Source organism: Acinonyx jubatus, chromosome E1, assembly GCF_027475565.1.
Source record: "Acinonyx jubatus isolate Ajub_Pintada_27869175 chromosome E1, VMU_Ajub_asm_v1.0, whole genome shotgun sequence".
Classification (NCBI taxonomy): Eukaryota; Metazoa; Chordata; class Mammalia; order Carnivora; family Felidae; genus Acinonyx; species Acinonyx jubatus.
Genome location: NC_069397.1, coordinates 27,900,982 through 27,920,686, shown reverse-complemented (window position 1 = coordinate 27,920,686; position 19,705 = coordinate 27,900,982). Strand labels below are relative to the sequence as shown.

The 19,705-nt window shown below is 49.7% G+C and overlaps 1 protein-coding gene across 2 annotated transcripts; it reads right to left on the bottom strand.

Moving 5' to 3' along the window:
- Positions 1-437: 437 nt before the first annotated feature.
- Positions 438-10,249, bottom strand: MPO (myeloperoxidase). Of its 2 annotated transcripts, XM_027034222.2 has the most exons (14): positions 10,120-10,249; positions 9,904-9,984; positions 9,681-9,774; positions 9,203-9,378; positions 8,867-8,990; positions 8,625-8,754; positions 8,333-8,539; positions 7,146-7,464; positions 5,148-5,308; positions 3,675-3,930; positions 3,059-3,229; positions 2,216-2,453; positions 1,239-1,453; positions 438-549 (listed from the first exon to the last, which is right to left on the bottom strand). In XM_027034222.2, the coding sequence occupies exons 2-13, from the start codon at positions 9,980-9,982 to the stop codon at positions 1,246-1,248; spliced, it is 2,163 nt and encodes a 720-aa protein (XP_026890023.1). In that variant the 5' UTR covers positions 9,983-9,984; positions 10,120-10,249; the 3' UTR covers positions 438-549; positions 1,239-1,245. The 2 variants fall into 2 exon arrangements, with proteins under 2 accessions (XP_026890023.1, XP_053068096.1); XM_053212121.1 differs by lacking the exon at positions 10,120-10,249 and having other exon boundaries at positions 9,904-10,091.
- Between the last annotated feature and the right edge of the window lie 9,456 nt (positions 10,250-19,705).

The window sequence follows — 19,705 nt, the reverse complement described above, 5'->3', positions numbered from 1 at the left end:
GAAGCCAAGACTGAGAGGGAGTCTACTGTCTTGAGGGCCTCTGAACCACCGTGCCAGGCTGCAGGGGTGCAGGATCCAGAGGCACCCCATCATCTAGGAAGGACCTCCTTTCCCATGACACCTCTGTTCTTTCTCTCCCGCGGGACACAGTGTTTTGTTCCTGACACAGAGTGAGCACGTAGCAAGTATTTGCCAGAGCAATAAATGAACATAAGGGCCTGGGGACCACTGTTTCTGTTCTCTGGGGTGGCGTGGGTGGAAGGTGAGAGGCAGGATGGTCTGACCTGGCCCGGAGGCTTCTGAGAATTGACTGCCTTCCATGTGTGGGTCAAAGGACAGCTCCTCGATACCTCACCTCCAGTTTAGAGGCACAGACCACACTGGTTCAAACTGAGATCCCAGAGCAAGCCTCATGCTGAAGCTCCAGCCCCACAGCAGACATGGACAGAGTAAAGGTTCCCATCAGTGGTGTTTTATTATCATAGACGTCAGGTACAAACAAATGGCACAAAAGGGCCAATGCGTCCCAGTTCCTCTCCAGGTGGGCTCCTGTGAACAAGCAAGAGAACAGTGTGAGGAAGCAAACGGGGAGCCACCAACTGAGTCCTGCTCACCTGGGCCCACGCCTCACCCACCATGCACACCCTAACTGCTAATGGCCATTCCTCCAGGGGTCACTGGTTCACTGTCAAGTGTAAGCTCCCCGAGGACAGAAAGTGTCCGACTTTCCCTGAATGTTTCTCAGGCCTACACAGTGCCTGTCAGTAAGTGTTTGGTAAACAATTAGAGGATGTAAGTGGGGCCACTAACGAGCCAAGACAGCTTTTATTAGCAAAGAAGAAAACTCAGGCTCAGCGAGGTCGAGTAATTTGTTCAAGTCACACAGTGGAGAGCTGCGAAGTCAGGATTTTCGCGTAAGCAATCTGGCTCCTGAGCTTGTATCCATTCTAGTATCTTCCCTATACTTAATGCATAAACAGCAAACACACACTCACATAAATGACATATATACGCAGCACACAAAACACTACTCACGTTCACAGAAAACACACACATATGAAATGCAATTTATATACGTTGCATATGCATGTGCACACACACACACACGAATGAATGTCTAGTCATTCGTGTTCTTGGTCAGAACAGGGACGGGCTCACCTAAGGAAGGGAAATCCCTGTGGTCCCAGTGGGCCAGCCCAGGGATGCCCAAGCTTCACCTCACCGCCACACCCCCTTACTCAGCCTCTAGTCACTCTGCCTCCAGGGAGTCAGGTCCAATGCAGGGAGCGTATTGCAGCTGACAAAGTCCCGGGGGAATGTGTTGGACATGAAGATGTTGTCCTTGGACACGGTGGTGATGCCCGTGTTGTCACAGATGATGCGGGGCAAGGAGATCTTGGCCAGCGCCTGCTGCTGCTGCCTGGTGAACACGCCCTGGTTCTCCCACCAAAACCTGCATGGTGACACCCAGGGACATTGCACCTGAGGCTGTCCTTGGCTGGGAAGGCATCAGCGGGCTTGAGCTGCTCCCTGGATGTAAGAGGACCAGCACACACACCTGCTCCACAGCAGGAGATGGCTCCAGGCCCTCAGGCAGCCCAGGGGTTTTCAAAGGAGTGGTGCCTTCCTCACAGTACAAAGCACAGCTGCCCGGCTGCCTCCCCTCGGCCTCCACCCTCCACCCCGTGGCTTCGGAGGCCCCCCCGTTACACAGGGAGCTGGGCCCACACTCACGGACCCGCGTGCCCTGGCCCAGGGCTGTGACCATGGGGGTGGAAAGAATCTTGGGGTTGGTTTATAATGTGTCCACCCAGAGAGGGACACCTTTCTCTAATCTTCCCAAGGGCACAATACAGGCTAGGTGAGAACCGGGTATGACACATGTCAGGGCCACGATGAAACGACACTAGTAGGAGAGGCTTGGAGACCGTTCAGCAGTGAGTGACTGCTGTATGGTGGCACCCTGAAACCAGGGAAGGCATCAGTAAGACTTGCAGTTTCTATGTCTCCCTTCACACCCACGGCTTCAGGCCCCTCCTTGCTGTACCCCAGCAAGTTCAGGGCGCATTTAGGGATGACCTGGAGGCCCAGAACACACTGGAAAGTCACGGATTCCTTCCTGCCCCTCACTTCACAGGAGAAAGTCGGGGCCCCGAGAGGTTGGGGAATAGGCCTGCAACCACACGGCGGGCCTGAACTGCTCGCCACGCCTCACCGGTCACCGTCTCGGAGCTTCCTGAACTGGGTCCCAATGAGGCAGGCAAGGAGCGGGCCCACGCGGCCGTTGGGCTCCAGGGGCTCGGCCACACCGCCCATCCAGATGTCAATGTTGTCGGGGGTGCCGTACTGCTGCATCAGCTTCTGGGCCAGGCCCAGGTTCTTCATCACTGTGGCCAGCTCGCCCACCGAGCGGGGCTGCGGGAGCCCACAGAAGCGCCGCCAGGCATTGTACCCTGCGGGGGCGGGGAGCGGGGGCTGTGGGTGGGTTCCCCAAAACTCACCTCCCCAACACGCCGTGGCCACATACAGAGGGACGTGAGGGAGAGGCCACGGAGGGGCTTCTCCCAGGCTCTAAGCCCCAAGAGAACCCTGAACTGAGGGGCCAAGACTCTTCTTTCCCTTGCCCTCCCACTGTGAGGAAAATCCGAAACTTCCCGGAACTCCCACAGGGTCCAAGAATAGGGACATCTCATTGTCCCCCTCTGAAGATCTCAGATCTGAGGCTTGAAGTGTGTCTAGAAGGTTCAGCCACACTAGCTGTCCCATAATGTAGGCACAGGCTTTGGGGTTAGGCTGACCTGGGTTCAAATTCAAGCTCTATCCCTGATTTGCTGGGGAAGAGCCTGGGAAGGTTCTGAAGCTCTCCAAGCCTCAGTTCGCTCATCAGTAAAATGGAAGTGATGATAACCTCTTCCCCTCAAAGTTCATGTAAAATGAAGCAAAATGAAATGTGATGTAGACAGTTTTCCAGCTGTGGGGAAGCTTGGGCAGCTGCGGGGCACTGGAGAGGGCAGGGCTCGAGAGTCGGGGGGCAGGGGAGCTCCTGCAGCCCCCTCACCTGGGAGGCCGTGGTCCCGGCTGCGCTGCATGTTCAGGGCAGGCAGGTCCAGCCCGATCCTCATGACCTGCTCAAACAACCGGTCCCGGATCTCATCCACCGCGATTTGGTTCTGGCGATTCAGCTTGGCAGGGGTGGCCATGAGGCCCCGAAGGATGGGATCAATACCACCTGGGACAAGAGGAGCAAGACTTGGGGAAGGATCTGGCTCCATATCCAGAGCTCAGACTGGACTCAGGGTTAAGTCCCAGGTGCAGTTGGGGAATCGCAGAAGAGGGCTGGGCACATGCAGCTCCTGGTGCCAAGTTCACCCCAGTGGGCAGGTCTTCACCAGGGAATCAAGGTCTCAAGGTATAATGCCATTCAGACTTGCAAGTTGGGATGCACTCAGGCCCTGGTCTCCTGGGTCACTGAGAAGAAGCCAGTTCCCTACAAGCCACCCCACCCTTTGTTATTATATACAGAAGCAGTCAGGTGAACCGAGGCTGGAAAGTCAGATAGGATCCCCAAAGATGGAAGGCAGAGTACTTCTCCTGTCCTAGCTTCCTGCAGCCAAGCCCACCCCACCACATCCTCAGCTGCCAGCCCACTGTCTCCTGGCCTAGGTCCTGCTCACCTTCCAGCACTACTCTCCAGGTAGCAAAAAAGACCTTGCTGAGTGGAACGCGGGGGTTGGGCCCCATGGGCTGGTACTGGTTATCCAGGCGGAACATGAAAGGTTGGATGAGGGTGTGGCCATAGCGGAAGGCATTGGTGAAGACATTGGAGATTCGAGGGTCCACCGAGTCATTGTATGATCTGTAGCTCGGCAGGTACTTCCTCAGGGCCTGTGGTCCCAGCACCAGGGGCAGGTAGTCCCGGTAAGTGATGATCTAAAGAAAAGTCACGCTCACAGTGGCCTCTCCACTCCACCTTCTCTACAGAGTCTCCACCTGCACTCCTGGCTTGGGGAGCCCCTCCATTGACTATGGCCAGGGTTGTCTCCCACAGCACTAGACCTGGGTCCAACAGAGTGGCTCCTGAGTGGTGGCTTATAAACAGAGCTCTACTGCTTACCTACTGTGTGACCTTGGGCCTGTTATTAACCTCTCTGAGCCACTGTTACTCAAATGTAAAGGATAATTATGCTGCCCTCTGACTTAAAGGATTAAGTAACAAGGGGCTTTGTTAGTCAATAGCTCCTTTGCCCTTGAGTTATTAATGTTTTGTTTCTCCTAATTTATAAGCTCCTGAGGACAAGGGTTGTAGCTCATTTCTCTGGAAATTACTCAGTGCCCAGCAAGCACTTGGCTCACAGTAAGATTCCATATGTTTGTGGAGGTGGGGGAGGCAAAAAAGAAAAGGGCCACCTTAGATGATTTCCTCAGTGAAAAGAGAAGATATGGAACAGTCTCACTCTTGATTCTAGAGTCTGGAATTTTCTGTGAGGCTTAAATGAATCTCACTTAAGTTCTTGGTGCAAAGCAAAAACTTACCCTCAGCACCTGCAACTCTCTCCCTCTCTGGAGTCTGAGAGTATTGAAAAGGTGTGTGCGTGCATGCACACAGGTGTGTGTGTGTGTGTGTGTGTGTGTGTGTGTGTTTACGTCTTGGGGAGAGAATGGGGGTGTTGAAGTATCAAAAGTTGGGAGAGAGAACCAGGAACATTTTGCAGGGGTAAATAAAGGTGAGGAGATTGGGTGAGCTATGATAGAGCCAAATGAGGAGGTGAGTGGGTGAAGGAGCCAGGAGATGGCGGGGGGGGTGGTGGTGGGGGAGAAGAGCAAAAGAGAGGCATTTATTGACCAGCTGCTACATGCCAGGCACTTCAGACCCACCCCTTTAGTTCTCCCAAAACCATCCCAATGGACAGGAAGGAAGAAATAGGAGCAAGCCTAGGAGAGAGAGGATGGAAGGCAAGTAACCTTCATCAGGCACTCAGTATCGCCAGGTGTTTTCATATATATCATTTAATCTTTACAGTGTCGTGGATGAATATGTTGAGGCTCAAAACACTGGCCCAAAGTCACACAGCTAGGATGTGGCAGAGGCACATCTGCATCCCAAGCCTGCCACATCCCTGGCATCATCAATACTCAGGACGGCATACCTGGACCATGGCTCCCACGATCTTGCGAGCTTCTTGGTAGAGCCTCTCTCCATCCCAGCCTGGGTTCAGGCGCTTGAGTTGTGTGGCCAGCCGGTTGTGCTCCCGCAAAAAGAGTGTGTGCATGGAGGTGAGCTCGGGCATCTCACTTGAGCGGGAGTCCCCTTGGGGAAGCAAAAGCTACTGTGATTCCTAAGACCCCATCAGAAAGGACTTGCTCCACAAAGACTCCCTCAGCCAAGATCTGAAACCCAGACTTTGTTCCATCCATCTTTCCACACCATGTTCAGTTTACATCTCCTCCAGGAGGTTCCCCCTTGATGCCCTGGTCCACCATGATAAATTCTTCCTCTGTTTAGGGGCACTGCTGCTTGGAGATGCTCATTCAATAGGCATCAGATCTGCCCCATGACTTGCCACCTTCTAATGCCTGAGACTGGGAGCTCCTTGAAGACGAAGACCATGGCTTGTCCCTTTCTGTATCTGTCCCTCCACCCAACTCACACACAGACACATGGAGTTTAACACAGTGCCTTCTACAAAGTAGGAGATCCGTAAACATTGCTTGGTTGACTTATTCTCTTGCTTCAGGCCAGACCAAAAAGTAGCATGCATGTTAGCACTCCTTACTTCCATGCCCATGTCAGACATAGCTAATGATCACAGCACTCTCTCCTGCTAAAATTGGAAGCAACCTCAGAATTCTTCTTAACACAGGACTCTAGAAAGCCACTAGCCACCTGATCAGAGTTGCCATCCTCGCCCTTACTGCATGCTAATTTGCAGCCTGCTCGGGCTCCAGAGAACGGGGTGGGGGGTAGATTTTTACAGTCCATATCTGAGACTGTTAGAAAAAAAAAAAGAAATAAAACCAAGTGAGACCCCTAATCCCTCCAGTCCTCCCCAAGCCTTCTCTGGAAGGGCCAGAGTTAGGACCAGGCCCGTTTAGCAGGACACTGGGTTCAGTCTTTATAAGTTCTAGAGGCTGGTGGGAAAGAAACTCTGGGAGCAGCTTTACCATCCCATGAGCTGCCAGAGCGCACGATGATCCAGACCCAGGACATGTGGCTCAACGCCAGGATGGAGGCAGCCATAGGTCGCTGAGGAGTGCTGCTCTTCCTTCACTAGCCCAGAAAAGTCTCACAGGAGCCGACCTGGATCCTCCTGCCCAGGACCAGTGGGGGAGAGGCCACAGGGAGCCAGCCATCAGGAGAAGTTGGGAGGCCAGAGGGAAGGGCCTCAGGACCTTTTTGGATCCACTATTGGATTTACATTAAAAAACATTGGAAGTTTCTGGGCGTGGGCACCATTATTGCTCCAACCATATTCCCAGGGCTTCCAGGTATTTAAATTTAAAATCTCGCCCTCTCTAATTACAGGGAATCAAGATGGCAGGAGGTGATATTCTGGAGCAGCACTGTCCCATAGAACTTTCTGAATTGATGAAAATGTTCTACATCTGTGCTGCCCTATATGGGAGCCACTAGCCTATGAAGTTATTGAATGCTTGAAATGTGGCTAGTACAGCAGAGGAACTGAATTTTACTTTTAAGTTAATTTAACCTAAGTTCATTTTAATTAACTTAAATGTAAATGCAAATAGCCATGTGTGGCTAGTGGCTACCATAGTGGATAATGCAGTTCTAGAGAGTGAGGGTACCATGTCTCCTTAGTCCCCTGTCCCTGGGGACTCAACTCTCTGGCAGAGTCCAGAGGGAAAGGGAGAGATGTAGAAAGGGATGGACAGATGGAAAAGAGGCTCCTTGGCTATCCCTGGGTCTCCTTCTTAGGTTTGTTCTGTTTTTGGTTTTGTTTTTTGTTGGTTTTGGTTTGGGGGTAGGGGTTGGTCTGCTTTTTGGTTTTGGTTTTTGCTCCACCCAACTTGTTACCAAGGCAACTGGATTAGTATCATGAAGTTGATGAGGACAGAGTCACAAACAGCACCCCCGCCCCCAGCAGGGTGTGCCCATGCACCAGCCCAAGTTCCTACTGGTGGCTGACCTGCCAGGAAGCAGGGGATGCGCGCAGAGCGGTTGGTGAGGAGGCAGGGGTCATCACGCAGGTTGTCAAAGGGCAGCAGGGCCCGACCATTGTCACTGAAGCGGGTGTTGACGGCCAGCAGCCCCAGCTGGTTGGTCAGGTTTCGAAGCTTGGTGGCCAAAGAGTCCTCGCTGCCATACACCATGCTGGCGTCCACGAAAGAGGTGAGCGCATTGATCTGGTTGCGGATGGTGATGTTGCTCTCTGTGCAGGCTGGGGAGGAGCGGAAGAAGGGGATGCAGTCACGCTGGTTCCTGATGCGGGGGTCATCTGGTGGGATCTGTGACACATAGACAGGCCCCGCTCACCAAGGGTAGGGACAGAGTGGCTCTCCCCCGGTCCACCCCCCACCCCAAGGCCTTGATCCCACCTCCAAAGCAGCCTGGAACCCAGGACCAGACAGGGAGACCCAGACACCACAGCGGGTTCCTCAGGACTCTGGCTGCCCTCAGCTGGCAGGGAGGCCTCTCAAGTCCCACAGACGATCCCTGTCTGCGGTTGCACCTGCAGAGTGCTTCTGAGCTAAGGGGTGACGACCAGGACTCTGGAATGGGGGATGTGCACCCCCGGGAGAAGAGCTGGCCAGTCCTCACCTTAACTTTCTCTCCCTCTTTCTCTCCCCCAGTCTACCCCTCCCTCCCCTGTTCTCTGGATGCAGTCCCTACACTCGCAGTTGGCTTTTTCTTCCTTTTCTTTTCCTGCCCCTCCCTTGCCCGTCGTCCTTTTCTTGTCTTTCACTCTGGCCCCTGCCTATCTCTCCTCTTCTCTCTCTCTCTCTCTCTCTCTCTCTCTCTCCTCTCTCTCTCTCTCTCTCTCTGCCATTCTCCTTCCTTTCTCTCCTCTCCCACTCCCCTCCAGCCCTCCAGCCCTCTAGCAATGCACAGCCCAGGCTCTGTGCAATGTGCCCGGATGCGGGAAGGTGCCCCTCTCCGGTCAGAGGAAAGGGGGACTGAACACGCGGCACCTACACGCGGAGGTTGGAGGGAGGCAGGAAGGTCCTGCGCCAGGGAGGCGGAGGGGAGTGGGTGAGCAAGGTGAACCTTAGGAGCTGGGGAAGGGGTTCAGCACAGAGGGAGGTGGCCGCTTGCGGGAATGATGGCCCCTATCCCCACCGGGCAGGCAGCGGCGGGGCAGGAAGGAGGAAGCACCTTGAGCGGGAAGCAGGGAGGCTCCTGCTCGCAGCTGGTCTCGCAGTCGACACTAGTGATGAAGGACGCCAGGGCGCCGGGATCCGGGCTCAAGTCGAGGTCGTGGTCAATCAGCTGGCCCCACTGCATGAACAGCAGCGAGCGCTCCTGGTCCGGGGTCAGCTGCTCCGTGGGGAAGCGCACGATGGCGTTGGAGACGGCGCGCGCCTGCGGGACACGGGGCGTCAGGGGCCGCCTGGGGCCCCGCGTGCCTCTGGGCCCGGCCTCGCCCCCTCTGTCGGCCGGTGCTCACCAGGGGGACCGGGAAGCCGCCGCGCTTGACCCCGGGCGTCCAGCCGAAGGGCAGCGAGAAGCCGTCCTCGTACTCAGCCGGCAGCCAGCGCGCGAAGGCGCGGTTGGAGGCCCCCAGCGTGGGACTGCGTCTGCAGGGATCGGACGGGGCGCTGACACGACGTAGCGCCACGGGCCGGTGGGGGACCCGGACGCGACCCCGCGTCCGCCGCCCGCCCCGGGGCCGCCCCCAGCCAGCAGCACCTGTTGTTGCACTGCCCGGTGATGGTGCGGTACTTGTCGTTCTCGGGGCACGTCACCCCCACGTCCTGGTAGGCGCAGCCGCTGGACTTGGACAGCAGATTCAGCTGCGCGGGTGTCAGCACGTCTGAGGCCGGGGAAAGAGGGGTGTGGGAATTGAGTCCCTCCCCCCCCATTTCCTATCCTAAGCTGGGGAGCCTTGATTTGGGGGCACAGAGAGGAGACTCCGATGTGCCTGAGCCTCCCCCCGGGAAGACGAGGGGGGGGAGCGGGGGGGCACTGGGAGATGCCTGAGGTCCCGAGTAGAGCAGGAGACTGAGGTTGTAGGGGCAACGGTACCGGTGATGTTGAGGGGCCCTGGCCGCAGAGGCCGCAGCTTCCCCTCCAGCAGGCTTAGGGCCACATGCAGATAGTCAGCAGCCCTCACGGCTGTCCTGGTGGCTGCCACCGGCTGCTTGAAGTAGGACAGGAGATCCATGGGGCTGGCCAAGCCACTGCGAAGCCGCTGCTTGATGCTGTTTGCAGAAGGGAGGAGTGAGGCCACAGAAGGTGGGGGCAGAGACACTCAGCAGAGCCCGCAGGACAGTGGAGACAGACCCATGGACAGGAAGCAGGTTTCTGTTTATAAACGGACTACGGACCTGGGTATCCAGACAGAGGCAAGGCCATGGGGAGTGATGTTCTCAAACCCAAAGACACAAAGACTGACAGGCAGACGGAGGGTCCCATCCGTACCCACGAAGTCCCCGCATCAAGTTCCTTCTCCGAAAGACCTGGGGCAGCCTTGACCAGAGCTGGGAAGTGCCCAGTAACCCACCTCTCCCGCTGTTCCTTGTAGGCCGTGTCCACTAGCCGCTTGGCCTCCTCCATGCAGGTCAGCACCACCGAGGTCTCTACTGCCTCCAGGACAGCTGTCCAGAACAGGAGTCACATAAGTCAGGAATGGGCCACCCAGGGTGGCCTGCGCTGAGGAATGGGATCCTTGGGACTCACAACCACCCCCAACGCACCACCTTTTCCCCTTCTTTCTGCCCTGTTACCTGGACCGGCACCCTCAGAGGGCTGGGGCACCGCCAGAATGGCCAGGAGGAGCCCTGCAAGCGCCAGCAGCAGCTTCATCTCTGCAACAAGACCCCAGGCCCAGTAAGTCCAAAGCCCACAGTGCATTCGGGAGAAGAGAGCCCCACCATCCCTCTCCTTCTGGCCCTTCACTCCCACCTTCATACCCCTGTCCAACCTCCATGGGTCCTGCCTACCTCCTGGACGGAGGGGTTCACAGCATGCCTCTTTCACTAGCTTCAGTCTCTCAGCCCCTCAGGACCTCACCTCTGAAGTTCACCTGGCATTGGCCATGCGGTTCAGCTGAATCCAGGCCTTTATGTCCTCTAGGCTCACTGCGGGGGGTGGGGGTGGGGGAGTGGGGGTGCAGACAAAACCCGCCCCTGGAGACTACACGCTCTCTCCTCCCCAACTGGGGTTGGGGTGCCCAGAAGGTGATCGCTTCTTTGGGAGAGAGGGACAGGAAAGGAGAGACCAGAACTGTGCCCAGCCTTTGAACTTAGCATTCCACCCGAGTTTCTCAGCTCCCATTGTGTGCCTAGACAACTGTCGTCCCCAGCTGTATAGGCAACTAACCCACCTCCAAAATTCTGTTTAAATTTAGTGTCCAGGGATCCTTGCAAAGGGACAAAAGTCAGGAGCCAAGAGCCTAAGGAACTATGGGAAATAGAGTGACCCCAGAGGAGGAGGGAAGGTGTAGGGGACTCTTGGAGTAACAATCTGATCAGCCTCGGAGGGTTGTCCCCCACCCCCAACAGTACGCTGGCCCTTGGCAGCCCCCATTCTTGGCGAAGGCTAAAGGGACAGGAAATCTGGCTGAAGACCGTTGGATTTCACAGGAAAGCCTGGGGGCTACAGGCTCAGGACCAAGGTAACTTCCTCTATCCCTCTCCTCCTCCCCTTTCTTCTGGGCTCTGGGTAGCCGGCTATCTTCAGCACTCCTGCTACCTGCTCCTGGATTTCAGGAACCAGGAGACAGCAGAGCTGGATGTGGTTAGTGGTCAGGTGACACAGCCCAGGGCCTCTCTGGGATCAGGTCAGTGCAGTTAAGAGGACTGGGGCTAAACTGTAGGATAGCTCTGGAATAGAATGAGATAGTGCTTCCCCTGAAGAACGCTGGCAATGCAGCTGCCATTCTCAGGCAGGACAAGTACCCCATGACTAATGGCTGTTTGTCCATCTCCTTGGGCCCTTGTTAGGCTCCCCTGTTATTTGGTCTAGCCACACCTCCTACCCCGGCCACCTTCCTGCCCTCACTCTTGTCATCTATGCTCAGACCACATCTTGACCGAGGAACAAGGGACAGCAACACATCCAGAACACCCTCCTGGTATGCCCACAGATCCTGTCACTTGTGGGAAGTGGAGCCCAGTGGAGCCCATGAAGGAGGAGGCCATTCTTCCAGCCTGGCTCTGCTGACAACTTGTTACGTGTGAACTTGGACAAGTGGCTCCTTGTGAATCAGATTCTAGAATTTTATACTTTTGAAAATACTTTTAATGTTTATTCATTATTGAGAGAGAGAGAGAGAGCACGAGTTGGGGAGGGGCAGAGGGAGAGGGAGACACAGAATCTGAAGCAGGCTCCAGGCTCTGAGCTGCCAGCACAGAGCCCGATGCAGGGCTCGAACTCAGGAACCATGAGATAATGACCTGAGCCGAAGTCAGACGCCAACCGACTGAGCCACCCAGGTGCCCCGAAAATACTTTTTTAATCCTACAAGTAATATATTTCCACTCATGAGAATTTAGAGAACACAAACAAAAATAAAAATAAGTCAAAATCACTTATAATCAAGTGAGGTTATGGGTAAATTTTTTCTTTCCAGGCTTGTCATTTTTCATACAAATAAGCAGGAAGAAAATAATTCCTCATAATCCCACTACTCGTAAATAACCCCATTTAACAATTTGATATCCTATATGTAGATATAATATGTATTTTTTTTTTTGAGAGAGAGAGAGAGAGCAGGGAAGAAGGGCAGAGGGAGAGAGAGAGTATCTTCTTTTTTAAAAATGTTTATTTATTTTTGAGAGAAAGAGAGAGAGAGAGAGACAGAGCATGAGTGGGGGAGGAGCAGAGAGGGAGACACAGAATCCAAAGCAGGCTCCAGGCTCCGAGCTGCCAGCCCAGAGCCCAATGTGGGGCTCAAACTCACCAGCCTGAGCCAAACTCATGACCTGAGCCAAAGTTGGACACTCAGCTGAGCCACCCAGGCGCCCTGAGAGAATCTTAAGCAGTTTCCACATTTAGCATGGACCCCGACACAGGGCTTGATCTCATGACCCTGGGATCATAACCTGAGCTGAAATCAAGAGGCAGACACTCAATCGACTGAGCTAACCAGCTGCTCCTAGATATAATATGTATTTTAAAATGTGATAAGAACATACTCTAAATTTTGTCTTACAACCTAGTTTTAGTACCTAACAATTTAGCCTGGACATGTCTCTATGTCAATAAATATAGACTTAGTTCATTTGTATATCTGCATAATATTTTGTATGAAGTACTATGTACTAGTATATGAAGTACTAGTATTATTCACTAATTCCCTCTTGTTAGATACTTGGGTTGTTTCCCATTTCCAGTGTTATAAGCAGTACTAGGGTCAACATTTGTGGGGTTAAATCTGTAGTCCTATCATCAGTTATTCCCTCAGGCAAGAAGTTCTAGATGTAAAATTGATGCATATTTGGGTAGCAACATTTTTAAGGCTTTTTAAAAAAAAATTGTCAAATGGCCTCACGAAGATTGCACCTCACCCTTCCATTAGCCATGCCTGAGCTCACCTGTTCCCCGTTGCCCTCATCAGCTCTGACAATTAGCGTCCTCTTACCCTTTCAGGGGAATTGTCAAGGCTCAAGAGGACAGAGATACTTAAGCCCCTTGCAGCTCAGATGAGAGAGATGGAGCTCAGTGAAGGAAATGACTGTGTCAAAGGCAGCAGTGTGGCACAGCTCAGAATGATCTAGCTGTCAGGTCTCCTGACTTCCACACCAGCACTCTTCACCCGGTGGCCTCTGCAACCTCACTCCTGACCTTTCTTTCAGGCATTTATTCAACAAGTACTGAGCCCTTGCAGGGGCCGCTTGCACTGTGCTGGCCACTGGGCGTACCCTGCTGAGCACAGTGCAGGCTTTGTCCTCAAGGAGCACACAGGAGAATACGGAAAGGCAAACTGATGGCACATGAGAGCCTTGTGCAGTGTTCTTTGGGGGCATCAAAGAGTAGCACGTGGACCAACTGGAGGTACTTAGGAAAGATTTCTTGACGAGTTGGTGCTTGAGACAATCTTGAAGAATGTTTAGAAGTTGACCAAGTAGGGGCACCTAGGTGGCTCAGTCGGTTAAGCACCCAACTTCAGCTCAGGTAGTGATCTCGCGGTCCGTGGGTTCGAGCCCCATGTTGGGCTCTGTGCTGACAGCTCAGAGCCTGGAGCCTGCTTGGGATTCTGTGCCTCCCTCTCTCTCTGCCCCTCCCCCACTCATGCTCCAGCTCTGTTTCTCAAAAATAAACATTGAAAAAAAATTTTTTAAAGGGTGGGGGGGCACCTGGGTGGCTCAGAGTTAAGTGTCCAACTTCGGCTCAGGTCATAATCTCGCAGTTCGTGAGTTCCAGACCTGTATTGGGCTCTGTGCTGACAGCTTGGAGCCTGGAGCCTGCTTCAGATTCTGTCTCCCTCTCTCTGCATCTCCCCTGCTCACGCTCTGTTTCTGTCTCTCAAAAATAAACATTGAAAAAAAAGAAAAAGAAAAAAGAAAAACTAAAGCCTTTTCAACGAATGATGTTAAAATACCCTTCACTCTCTGCTGCTGTGCAGGTGGGAGAATTCTTAAGATGTACAATCCCAAACCACCTGCCTTTGGCTCAGGGCTGGAGCAGTGGGCTTGCATTTACCTGCAGAGACTTGAGATGCTCCTTGACTTTTACAATGTTTCCAACCACTTAATAATGAATCAACTGGGCTGACCGCAATGCTGTCCAGTCTGTACCTCTGCTGATCCCTCATGTAGGCCGTGTTTGTCTATCCCAGGCATATTTGAGGCCCAAAGGGCTTCTCAGCGTGCAGAGTAACCAGAAGGAGACCATGTCTGTGGGAGGAGATACTCCAAACAAGCCTAGTCCCTTAAATTACCCCCAGTTCCCATCCCGGGGGTGGCCTCTGGAGGGCGCTGCAACTGCTCCATCTCAAGACAATAGTCCTGGGAGGAAGTCGCCCCCCCCCCCCCCCGCAAGCCCTCCCCGCGCGGGCGCCTTCCCTTCTCCCCACTTACCTTCCCAAACACCCCCACCCCAGGGTAAAGTCCAACTGCCTGTGGGATAACGGGCCCTCTGCTACTGCTTGCAAAACAGTGCGCTCTTTCTTAATGCTGTTTAGGAAACAGTTCAGTTGGGATTACCGCCAGATTTCCTGTGTGTGTGTGTGTGTGTGTGTGTGCGTGCGCGCGTGTGGTTGGAGAGAAGGAGGCTATGGAAGCTGGGCGGAGGCAGGGTCAATGACCCCTCAGACACAGCAATTGCACCTGGCCCAAAGACCTTCTTTTCTTGCTCTTTAAATTTTTAAAAATTAATTTTGAATTGTACAGGTAATACGTGGATACATTGTGAATAAAACTAAAATGTCACAAATCCTGTGAAAGCTCTCTTTAGATTAGGTTATTGCACCATCCCTAATTCCAGTCTCCTTCCTCCACTCCTCAGACCCACACCCTGTTGCCATTTTTGTGTTTGTCCCTCCAAGCCTTTTACTTTACATTCATTTATATATGTGGATCTGTGGGAAACATTCGTCTTCCTTTGTTTTCCCACAAATGATAGTACATTAAACATTTTGTTGGGCAATGTGCTTCTGTCATTCAACAGGACATCTTGCAGATCTACCATATACTACTTAGAAAACAATCTCACTGTTTTAAAAACCTCTCGTGCATTCTTCTGTGAAGTTATACCTCCATCATGCGACCATTCCTCTCTTGATGGGAACTGTTTTCCCATTTTTTCACTATTAAAAACAATGCAGCAAGAAGCCTCTGTACACACACACGCGCGCGCACACACACACACACACACACATTGTCCTCCAGGGTAAAGATTGAGAAGTGAGCCACAGGTTTGTGCATTTAAAATTTTTAATAAATCCGTAATACCAAACTGTCCTCCAGATTTATCAAAATTCTCAAGGGCAAAGATTGGAATCACATTATTCGTTCAATTTTTATTTCTTTCGATAATAGCCAGCATCTTTTTATTTGAATTAGCTGTTCTGTAAATGTCCTGTGTTTGGCGTTGTCCGTTTTTCTATCGGATTGTCATTGTTTTATTTATTTGTAAAAGTTACCATATATTCTGACTAATACTAATCTGTTAGCTGTTTTGTATATTAATATTTTTCAGCCTGTAACTTTTCACTTGTTTTTTATAGGGTCATTAAAAAAATTTTTTTAATGTTTATTTTCGAGAGAGACAGAGCACGAATGGGAGAGGGACAGAGACAGACGCACACACACAGAATCCGAAGCAGGCTCCAAGCTCTGAGCTGTCTGCCCAGGGACCGACACAGGGCTCAAATTCACGAACTGAGAGATCATGACCCAAGCAGAAGTTGGACGCTTAACGACCAGCCACCCAGGCACCTCTATAGGGCCATTTTTTACGAAGTGGTCAGATTGATCAATCTTTTCCTTTATGGATTTTCCTTTTCAGACTTGTTTAAAATGATCTTTCCTTTTTCAAGAACATAAACATACTCTCCTAGATATTCTTCTAATACCTTCATATTTTGATTTTCCACATTTAGATCACTAAAGCATCTGGAATTTTTGAGTGTGAAAAGTGTAAGTGCACAGTGCAAGAGTGGACTATCTTTATTCATTTCCAAATGGGTAACCAGTCATCCCAATGCCTTCTGTTTTTTCCCCCACTGAAATAAGATACTGCCTTTTCTCACTTAACATAAATGTGTGCGTTTTTCTGGAATATTCTATTCTACTGATCTACTAGTCTATTGATTCCTATGTCAATATCATTGCAATTTCCATAACTTTTTAATATTTTTTATTTCCATTAAGATAAATTCTTCTTCCTCATTCTTCTTTTCAAAGGAATCTTCAACATTCTAACATATTTACTCTTATGAATATTTCAATATCTAGTTCCATGAGAAATCCTATTGATATTTTTATTGATATTGTATTCAATTTATACATAAATCTGGTGACAATTGGCATCTTTAAGATATTGTCTTCCTATTCATATACATCCATTCATTCAACATATATTTCCCGAGTACCTGTGGTCCAGCACTGTTCTGGGAACTAGGAACAGAGCAATTACCAAATCACTTACTCTCCTAGAATTTACATTCTTGAGTAACACAGTACATCATTTTATTTGTCTACTTTTATATTCTTCATTGAAATGTTATTGTTTTACCTTCTTGTTAGGTTTGTTCCTAAGTACTCCCTTTTTGAAATAGGTATATAAATTTTGTCATGAAGTTTCTCCACAGAACTTGTAAAATCGTATAAGTGTTTTCTTTCTTTAAAAGTTTTAGTATGCTTCTTTTAGTTCTCTTTAGAAGGCAGAGACATAGATCTGAAAAACATTGGACATTTTTAACCCCTACCCCCATCCTAGAAAGGTTGTGTTCTCTAATGAACAAGGTTTAAACAAAAAAATTTTAAGTGACTATTCAAGCTTTTGTTAGTTGCAAAAAATAGTTCCCAAATTTGTTTCAGGTAGTATTGTAGAGATAAAGACAAGTCAGATGATATGATTATACAAATGTTTAATGGATATTCAATTAAACCCCTTTATACCTGTGGTTATTGGTAGTGGGGGTAGGGTAAGTGTCCATGAGACAAAGTTAAAAAAAAAAAAACACTAAAAACATGAAGCACTAAACTCAAAGTAAAAGAATGCAACAGCAACTCTACCAATCAGATTAGTTAAAATTGTAAAAAGCTAATAAAGCCAGCACCAGTCAGTATGTGAAAATATAAGTGCAGATTGGCCCCCACGACACGGGATGGCAATTTGACAATGTCAGTCAAAATCCAAACTGTACATTTGTTCTGACTCAACAATTCTACTTTCAAGAAGAAATGTATCCTTCAGATGCTTTGTTAGGAAATCATAAAGATACCTGCCCAAGAGTGTTCATTTCAGTCTCATTTCCAACAACCAAAAGACCAGAAACAAGCCATATGTCCATCAAAAAAATTTTTGACACACTGGTCATTCATATAATGGTGTTTTATGCAACCTTTAAAACTAATGAAGGAGGGAGGGGGGCTCCTGGCTGGCTCAGCTGGTAGAGCGTGTGAATCGTAATTTCAGGGTTGTGAGTTCAGGTCCCACGTTAGGGCCTTCATAAAAAAAAATAAAAACTAATGAAGGAGGTCTATACATAGGAATACAGAAAGATATGTTGCCAAAAGAAAAGAGCTAGTTACAAAGCATATACCACATGATACAATTCATGCAAAACACACAGACACACATGCATGCTATGGGCATATATATATATACATTTAAATATGCATAGAAAATCCTGGAAACAGGCACAGAAGCCTATTAAGTATGGTTACCATTTGGGGAATGGAACTGAAAGGGTTGGGTGGAGGGTGGTTATTTTAAAACCAATGCTCCTCTGTTTGATAGTTTCACAAAGAAAATAAAATAACTTCATTACCAAAAAAAAAAAAAAAAAAGCCAAAACAAAACAAAACTAGTAACATCTCCCTCCACCTTACCTTCCCAAAGTAGCAAATTTTGATTTTTTTTTTTTTACATAATCAGTGGTTTTGGATTACTTTTGCTTTGGTTTACTTAATATGAAGTCAAACACTACCAAAGATTGAAATGATAGCATCGGCATATGTGGCATTAAGGGGTAAGCATTTCCCCTGTGGGAGACTTCAGTAGCATGACTGATAATGTGGCTAAGTATAAAACTCAAGTTCAAATTTCTTTCTCTTCAGCACTTGAAGCACATTGGAGCACATTGCTCCATTATCTTTACACATCTAGTACTACAATTAAGTTCTCTGTTACAAGTAGACACAATTAAGCCCTATTTCAGACAAAGCAGAATTAACATGAGCTACAGTATCCATCGGCCAAATCTGACTATGGAGATGTCACGGAAATGAAACACAAAAGTGAAATTGTTGGAGAAGAGGAAATAAAAAGTGCTGGTAAGGGGAACACAGACTAAGAGGGAGAGGGGCCAGGTTTCTCCAGCAGGGGATGGGGCTAGGAGGAGCTACCCAGTCCCCCTCCTCTCTGCACATTCTAGCCCTCATCAGGTCAGTGCCCACCATGTAGAGACAGCAAGGCAGGAAAACAGCCCCTCAAGGCCAGCAAAAGTTTGTGAAAGGGGACGTTACATGGTGATGCTGGACCCTGGCTGGGTTGGGGGGTGAAAACACAGCTCCTTTCCTCTACCCTGACAACTAGACTATTATGACCTAATGGGAAGTTCTCACTTGGGCACAAGTACATGGAGAATCCCTAATGAGTAAGATCCCCCGGATAAGTGCAGGGTGGAAAGAGTGGATGAGCCCAAATTATAACCGCAGAGTCTCTCTAAGCTGTGAGTCTCCCACCAACGCCCTTATCTGTGCCTTGTACACACTCTTTAAACTCAACAGGAGGGGGACATACCAGCTTGTAGGCTTTCATCCTCTATCTTCCTCCCAGGTCATGACCAAGTGGAATTTATCCCAGGAAACTCAGGTTGGTTTAATGCTGAAAAATCACTGAAATTTACCACAACTAAGAAAGAAAACCATATAACCTCCCATTAGATGCAGAAAGATCATTTGACAAAGTCCAACATCCATTACTGACTATTTAAAAAAACAAATCAAAAAGCCCAACTCTCTGCAAACTAGGAGTTTGCAGAGAACTTCCTTGAACCTGATGAAGGGTATCTACAAAAATATATGTCACTAACATCATTATTCATGGTGAAAGACTAAATGCTTTTCTTTTTCCCTAAGACCAGGAACAAGGCAAGTGTGTCCACTCCTATAATTTCTATTTAGCACTGTACTAGAGGTTCCATCCAACCCAGTGGAGGAAGAAGGAAGGAAGGAAGGAAAGAAGGGAGGGAGGAAGGAAGAAAGGAAGGAATGGAGGGAGGAAGGGAGAAAGAAAGAAAGAAAGACCGAGACAGAGAGAAAGAAAGAAAAGGCATCAAAATTTGAAAAGACGAAGTAAAACTCTTTGTTTATATACAGTATGATCACATATGTAGAAAATTCTTAAGAACCTACAAAAACTACTAGAACTAATAAGTGAGTTTGGTAAGGCTGCAGCATACAAAGCCAAAATATAAAAATCAGTTGTATTTCTATATACTAAGAACAAAGAATCTGAAATTTTAAATAACAATACCATTTATAATAGCATCAAAAATATGAAATAATTAGGGGAGTGCCTGGCTGGCTCAGTGGAGCCTGTGACTGTTGATCTTGGGGATGTGAGTTCGAGCCCCACGTTGGGTATAGAGATTTTTTTTTTAATTTTTGTTAACCTTTATATATATGAGAGACAGAGAGAGGCAGAGCGTGAGAAGGAGAGGGTCAGAGAGAAAGGGAGACACAGAATCCAAAGGAGGCTCCAGGCTCTGAGCTATCAGCACAGAGCCTGACGCAAGGCTCGAACAAACTCACGGACTGTGAGATCACAACCTGAGCCGAAGTCGGACGCTTAACCCACTGAGCCACCCAGGTACCCCTGGGTGTAGAGATTTAAAAATAAAACCTTAGGGCA

Excerpts from the sequence above, each read along its gene's own strand:
- MPO (XM_053212121.1), bottom strand. The coding sequence starts at position 10,087 with ATGAAGGTGGGAGTGAAGGGCCAGAAGGAGAGGGATGGTGGGGCTCTC. Across the intron at positions 9,775-9,903 it reads CTCTGAGGGTGCCGGTCCAG|CTGTCCTGGAGGCAGTAGAG; the intron begins GTAACAGGGCAG and ends TGTTCTGGACAG. Across the intron at positions 9,379-9,680 it reads TACAAGGAACAGCGGGAGAG|CATCAAGCAGCGGCTTCGCA; the intron begins GTGGGTTACTGG and ends TTCTGCAAACAG.